This window comes from Phoxinus phoxinus (assembly GCF_949152265.1).
Source record: "Phoxinus phoxinus genome assembly, chromosome: 19".
Lineage (NCBI taxonomy): Eukaryota > Metazoa > Chordata > Actinopteri > Cypriniformes > Leuciscidae > Phoxinus > Phoxinus phoxinus.
In genome coordinates, this window is record NC_136894.1 from 31,604,632 (window position 1) to 31,612,131 (window position 7,500).

Genomic DNA, 7,500 nt, shown 5'->3' on the forward strand with positions numbered 1-7,500 from the left:
AAGGGTAATGTAAACTTGGCTTGTGATGCTGTATATGCTAAAGCTCGCGCAGTTTGAAGGCTAATGTAAACTTGGCTTGTGATGCTGTATATGCTAAAGCTCGCGCAGTTTGAAGGCTAATGTAAACGTGGCTTGTGATGCTGTATATGCTTAAGCTTACGCAGTTTGAAGGCTAATGTAAACGCGGGCTGTGATGCTGTATATGCTAAAGCTCGTGCAGTTTGAAGGGTAATGTAAACGCGGCTTGTGATGCTGTATATGCTAAAGCTCGCGCAGTTTGAAGGCTAATGTAAACGCGGCTTGTGATGCTGTATATGCTAAAGTTTGCGCAGTTTGAACGCTAATGTAAACGTGGGTTGTGATGCTGTATATGCTAAAGCTCGCGCAGTTTGAAGGCTAATGTAAACGCGGGCTGTGATGCTGTATATGCTAAAGCTCGCGCAGTTTGAAGGCTAATGTAAACGCGGGCTGTGATGCTGTATATGCTAAAGCTCGCGCAGTTTGAAGGGTAATGTAAACGCGGGTTGTGATGCTGTATATGCTAAAGCTTGTGCAGTTTGAAGGCTAATGTAAACGCGGGCTGTGATGCTGTACATGCTAAAGCTCGCGCAGTTTGAAGGCTAATGTAAACGCAGGCTGTGATGCTGTACATGCTAAAGCTCGCGCAGTTTGAAGGCTAATGTAAACGCGGGCTGTGATGCTGTATATCCTAAAGCTCGCGCAGTTTGAAGGCTAATGTAAACGCGGGCTGTGATGCTGTATATACTAAAGCTCGCGCAGTTTGAAGGCTAATGTAGACGCGGCTTGTGATGCTGTATATGCTAAAGCTTGCGCAGTTTGAAGGCTAATGTAAACGCGGGCTGTGATGCTGTATATACTAAAGCTCGCGCAGTTTGAAGGCTAATGTAGACGCGGCTTGTGATGCTGTATATGCTAAAGCTCAGCACCTTCCCGATGGTCTCGATGCCCCGTATGAAGCAGATGTAGACGATGCTCCAGGCCGAGGCGAGGCACAGCACGAGCCACCACTGCAGAGAGCCGCTCGTCTCCAGGCCCGGCGAGATGTTCAGCGTCTGCCGGTACCAGAAGTAGTTCACCGGTGTGCTGATCACACACTCCTCTACGAGACCTGCCACACACACACACACACACACACGTTACAGTATTCACTCATATTCATTTACATTTATATATATATGTATTCATTTATATTTTTTGTTTATTTATTTTTAATGTATATTATTATATTTTTTATTATTTACTTTATTTTACTTCTATATTCTATATTACTCCTATTTTATTTAATCTTTTTTTTTAATTACTTCCTGATGCTGCTTCGTTTAGTGTTCACTATATTACAGTATTGAGCGTTTAACGAGGATCCTTAGTGTGTGTGTTGTTGTGCGACGTGTTTGTGTCTCTGTACCCGTGTTGTTGTCGTTGATTGGACACTGACTCCAGGGCAGCGGATCCTCAAACGAGTGGAAGAAGTACCACAGAACCCAGGCCAGAATCGTGTTGTAGAACAAGCCCACCAGGAAGGAGAGGATCATCGACGCCACACCTGCCGTTTACACTGTCATAACTCAATCATGCCTTTATGAACTCATAAAGCGTTGGAGACACAGTAACACGCTCTAAGAAGACATTAAACATTTGCTCATGGAAAGTCATGAAAAAATGAACATACACGATCAGTAAAGTTTGGAAAAAATAAAAAAAATTCTTCATGCCTTAAAATATCTTGAATGTAACTCGCACTCTTGCCTCATTTAGTATGCGCGGTTCTATGAATATGCAAATGAGCCCCGCCTCCAGTCAGCTCAGATATATAAACCACATTAATAACTTGATTTTCACAACAGGAGGACTTTTAGATTTATTTATGTTTCTGAAAGAGTCAGTGTAGTTAATACAACAAAGGATTGGTTTAATAAATAGAAACGTAAAATATCATGCTATCTGAATCACATTCATTAACTAAGTTAATTTGACAAAAGATAAATGCTCAGATAAGAAATGTTGAAGGTGTGTTTCCCAGTGTAGATGTGGATCTCACCCAGTCCGCCCAGCAGAGGAGAGATGGAGTGCCAGACGCCGATACTGCCCTTCCTCAGACTCTGCCCGATCGCCAGCTCCAGATACAGCAGAGGAAGACCCTCGAACACCAGCGCGATCAGGTACGGGATCAGGAACGCACCTCACACACACACACACACAACCTTCAAATGTGGGTATTGAAATATGCTACTGTGATCCGCCGAATCCGACATTTTTGTCGGACAAAGTAGTCAGGAGAGTTAGTAGATTAATGTTGGAGGATTTGAGCTTGAGAAGCGGAGTGTACTGACGTCTTTCCGCGGTTAAAACAACATTCCTTCTGATGTTCATTCATGTTTATTTGATGCTATAAATGAACTAGAAGGAAGAGATGATCGGTTCACGAGCGGCTTTAACTGAGGCGACACAGCGATCTGTCACACACATTAAAGAGACACAAAACGCTATTTATTGTTTACATTTCATTAAAAAAATACCAAATTGGATAGTTGAGACTGTTTTATAAAGTAAGCTGATCTGTGTTTGTCAGTGTGTTGTCAGTATCTGCTTCGCGATGTGTTTTTGGTGTGGCAAAGGAAGAGGCGTGGCTTGTCGGACATAGCAACAGTAACTAAAGGGGGCGGGTCTTTGCGAACGGTCAATTGATGGGTGATTCTTAGACTATGGGCACTTTTATGTACTTTGGTCATATTTTTTAAAATACATATAATTTTGGACAAATTCCTATTTCTTTGTCAAACTAACAATAAAACCACCTTAAAAACTTTTTACCACCTTTCTATTATAATTTTTTCATACTTTTCAACCTCCTTATAGGTGTCAAAATCACTGTTTTATCCTTGTCCCACACCCAGACTTTTTAACTTCAACAATGAAAATACAGTTTAAAAATATTAATTATCTGGTAACTATGAATATACCTAAATTAAGCACTAGTAGAATAATTAAAATACATTATAATATTTAATGTGAGACCACTATCAATATTACTTTTTATACAAAATATAGCTGTCCCACAGTATTGGTGTCATTTCCACCACAACACTGTAATGTCCCTTTAAAAAGTTTGTGTGAAAGATTGTTTAGGTGGTTTCTATGGAAATGTTCAGTGACATCAGAGCACATGTTGGACATGGAGGCAATTTAATTTTTCATCAAGAACATAAGAAGAAAAATCAAGGTAAATATTGCTTGATCAGTTTATATTTTTATTCTACGTCATTTCCAAACATGCTGTACCTTCAAGGGTGTTTTTAAAAAGTTACAAATTTTAAGTTAAATAAGAGTATTTTGCATACATGAAATGCTAGTATTAATTCAAAGCTAATCAGTGAAGCTATCTTCCATTTTTTCACAAAAAAATACAGAAATGTCATTTCCACCACAGTCATTTCCATCACACTGCCCTCTGTGGTGGAAATGACAGCATGTGGTGGAAATTACATTTATGGTTACAAAGTACAATTGATTGATTATATTATAATGTATTACAATACTTTTTATATTTATATTATGATATATATATATCCCTCTCCTCCTTGAACTGCCACCTTATAGTGGTGGAAGGGGTTTGAGTACCCGAATGATCCTAGGAGCTATGTTGTCCGGGGCTATATGCCCCTGGGAGGAGTTCGGTTAGGTCATGGAGAAGGACTACCGGTTGGCCTCGAAGAGATTCTGGCAAAGCGTCCGGCGCCTCAGGGCGGGGAAGCAGTGCTCTACCACCGCTGTCTACAGTGGAGGTGGGCAGCTGTTAACCTCAACTGGGGATATCGTCGAACGGTGGAAGGAATACTTAGAGGACCTCCTCAATCCCACCGACATGTCTTCCATTGAGGAAGCAGAGGCCGAGGGCTCGGAGGTGGACTCGTCAATCACCCAAGCTGAAGTCACCGAGGTAGTCAAGAAACTCCTCGTGGCAAGGCACCGGGGGTGGATGAGATCCGCCCTGAGTACCTCAAGTCTCTGGATGTTGTGCGGCTGTCTTGGCTGACACGTCTCTGCAGCATCGCGTGGCAGTTGGGGACAGTACCTCTGGACTGGCAGACTAGGGTGGTGGTCCCTCTTTTCAAGAAGGGGGACTGGAGGGTGTGTTCCAACTACAGGGGGAACAGTAAGGTTATTCATCCCGGTCGTGAAACACTGGACCAGCTCTATACCCTCTCCAGGGTGCTGGAGGGTTCATGGGAATTTCCCCAAATAATCCACATGTGCTTTGTGGGTTTGGAGAAGGCATTCGACTGTGTCCCTCGTGGCGTCCTGTGGAGGGTGCTCTGAGAGTATGGGGTCCGGGGCCCTTTGCTAAGGGCTGTTGTACGACCCTGTACGACTGGAGCAGGAGCTTGGTTCGCATTGAGCTTGGTTCCAGCAACCATATCACCCTGTAGCCCAAGACTGGTTGCCCACTGGCGCTAAGCAGGGCTGAGCCTGGTTAGTACCTGGATGGGAGACCCCCTGAGAAAAAACAGGTTGCTGCTGGTAGAGGTGTTAGTGAGGCCAGCAGGGGGCGCTCACCCTGTGGTCTGTGTAGGTCCTAACACCCCAGTGTAGTGATGGGGACACTATACTGCCAAAAGAGTGCCGTCCTTCGGATGAGACGTTAAACCGAGGCCCTGACTCTCTGTGGTCCTTAAAACTCCCAGGATGTCCTTTGAAAAATAGTAGGGGTGTAACCCCGGCATCCTGGCCAAAAATATATGCCCAGCGGCCTCTGTCCATCATGGCCTCCTAATCATCCCCATACACTGATTGGCTTCATCACTCTGTCTCCTCTACACCAGTAAGCTGGTGTGTGGTGGGCGTTGTGGCGCAATATGGCTGCCGTCGCATCATCCAAGTGATGCTGCACATTGGTGATGGTTGAGGAGATTCTCCCTTCTATGTAAAGCGATTTGAGGTCTCAGAAAAAGCGCTATATAAATGTAACAAATTATTATTAATTATTGGTTCGCATTGGCGGCAGTAAGTCAGACTTGTTCCCGGTGCATATTGGACTCTGGCAGGGCTGCCCTTTGTCAACAATTCTGTTCATAATTTTTATGGACAGAATTTCTAGGTGCAGCCACGGGCCGGAGGGTGTCAGGTTTGGGGACCACATGATTTCGTGTCTGCTTTTTGCATGGATGAAGGATGATGTTGTCGTGTTGGCCTCAACAGACCAGGACCTTCAGTGTGCACTGGGACGGTTTGTAGCTGAGTGTGAAGCGGCTGGGATGAGAATCAGCAAACTCCAAATCCGAGGCCATGGTCCTCAGTTGGAAAAGGGTGGCTTGCCTACTTCAGGTTGGTGGAGAGTTCCTGCCTCAAGTGGAGGAGTTTAACTATCTTGGGGTTTTGTTCACGAGTGATGGAAGGATGGAACGGGAGATTGACAGACGGATTGCAGCTGCTGCAGTAATGCGGTCGATGTACCGGTCTGTCGTGGTGAAGAAGGAGCTGAGCTGCGAGGCGAAGCTCTCATTTACCGGGGGTCATGACCGAAAGGACAAGATCCCGGATACAGGCGCAGGATGGCTGGGCGTTCACTTAGAGATCGGGTGAGGAGCTCGGTCACTCGGAAGGAGCTCAGAGTAGAGCCGCTGCTCCTCCACATCGAGAGGGGTCAGCTGAGGTGGCTTGGGCATCTGTTCCGGATGCCTCCTGGACGCCTTCCCGGGACTATGTCTCCCGGCTGTTCTGGGAATGCCTCGGAGTCCCCCCGGAAGAGCTAGAGGAAGTGGCTAGGGAAAGGGAAGTCTGGGCATCTCTGCTTAGACTGCTGCCCCCGCGACCCGGCCCCCAGATAAGCGGATAGAAGATGGTTAGATGGATGGATTATGATTTTTTTTCTTTTCTAAATTATATTACTTTAATATTAATTGATTTAATTTTTATCTATTTTTATTTAAGTATGCACTGTAACCATTCATCTGTGGGAAAAATCAGTTTTATACATCAAACTCAGCAGTACACTAAAACAGGTGGTTATGTTTAATGACTTTGTGAATCGAGTTTAATGAGTGTGATGAGTTAAAAAAATGTTCTAATAAATATCTCTACTGTTTTTATACATTCACGTTAATTCATTGTCATTTCCACAACACCCTGTCATTTCCACCACCGCCCTGTCATTTCCATCACCACACACACTTTTTTTAAATATTAAAAAAGTTCTCATTACACATTAAAAATGTATCCACAATTTATGAGATCATGCTCTACTTAATATAAAAATTCAATTAATTTATTTTCTAATAAGCTCTTGCCCAAACCAATATTAACTTTAAGAGTGTGACAGGTGTACAGTTCAGCATTTGGTCCTTAGGGCAGTTAATTTATCTCATTGACAAATGTATAATTGTTGTACATTGTGGAAAAACTGATAAAACTAGTTACAAAAATGATCTTAGACAATTCTTGAGTGGAATAAGTTATTCTATTTTTAAATAAAAGCTGTATATTGAGATGTGGTGGAAATGACATTTGTTCATTGCAGGTCGGAAAAAAATTAAAATATTTACAATTTCTCTTGTAATCTAAGTTTGTCCACTTACAGGCCTTAAAACTAGACAAATTATTTAAACTTATGAGACTGTGTTTCGTGACCTTTGAACAATTTTTTTTTATTCAACTTCACAAGGCTAAAAGTGCCCGTAGTTGAAGAAACACCCTGATACATTCTTAAAATGTTAAAAGTTCTTCATGGAGCCATCGATGCCAATTAGTGTGAGTGGAAAAGTGCCAAAGTCGTCATTATTGTGATCAATTTTATTATTACCTAACTTGATTTATTATTTATTAACTTAAATTTTCAGGAAGGAAAGGTAATCAACGACATTTGCTTTCAACAACATTTTAAAGTGATTTTTTTTAAACGCTTTACAGAATGGTTTCATTAGTTAACTGCATTCATTACAATATAAAGCAATACAACATTTATTGAACTTAATTTCAATTTTTTAAATATTTTTTAGATTTAAAATGTTAATTTCAGCTTGAGGAATACATTTTTAATATCAAGAGGATCTGTAGTAACATGAACAATTGCCTTTTTATTAAAGTGCATTAAACAAATGCATGCTGTGAATAAATAAATTGCTCGTCGTTGGTTAATGCATTGGCTGTGTGAAGTGATACACAATTTTTAAACAATTTTGACACTGAAATTGCTCAATTTAATCTTTAATCAAGTCTCGTTTTCCAGCACAAAAATCTAAACATTCTGAAATCAAGATGCATTTAATTTTGGAGCAAAATGACTGAAGATATTAAGTTTAAATGAAAAACAAATATCTGCCAATTTGGCCAGAAAAAATTATCTTAATTCAAAGGGGAAACAAGATTATGATATTTTTTATCTTAATATCTTCACTCATTTTGCTTCTCCAGTAAATGTATCTTGATTCCAGAAACACTGAGGAAAAACATGATTTTTATGAACGTTGTTTTTTTATCTGTCAA

The 7,500-nt window shown here is 41.6% G+C and overlaps 1 protein-coding gene across 1 annotated transcript in view; it reads right to left on the minus strand.

Moving 5' to 3' along the window:
- slc6a18 (solute carrier family 6 member 18) overlaps positions 1-7,500 on the minus strand; it is a gene marked incomplete at its 5' end in the record, with an annotated part of 29,142 nt that overhangs the window by 21,399 nt on the left and 243 nt on the right. Inside the window, 3 exons of the mRNA XM_079589845.1 lie at positions 948-1,129; positions 1,427-1,564; positions 2,060-2,200. Of these exons, the coding sequence (XP_079445971.1) occupies positions 948-1,129; positions 1,427-1,564; positions 2,060-2,200 (461 nt within the window). The remainder of the gene's footprint in view (positions 1-947; positions 1,130-1,426; positions 1,565-2,059; positions 2,201-7,500) is intronic.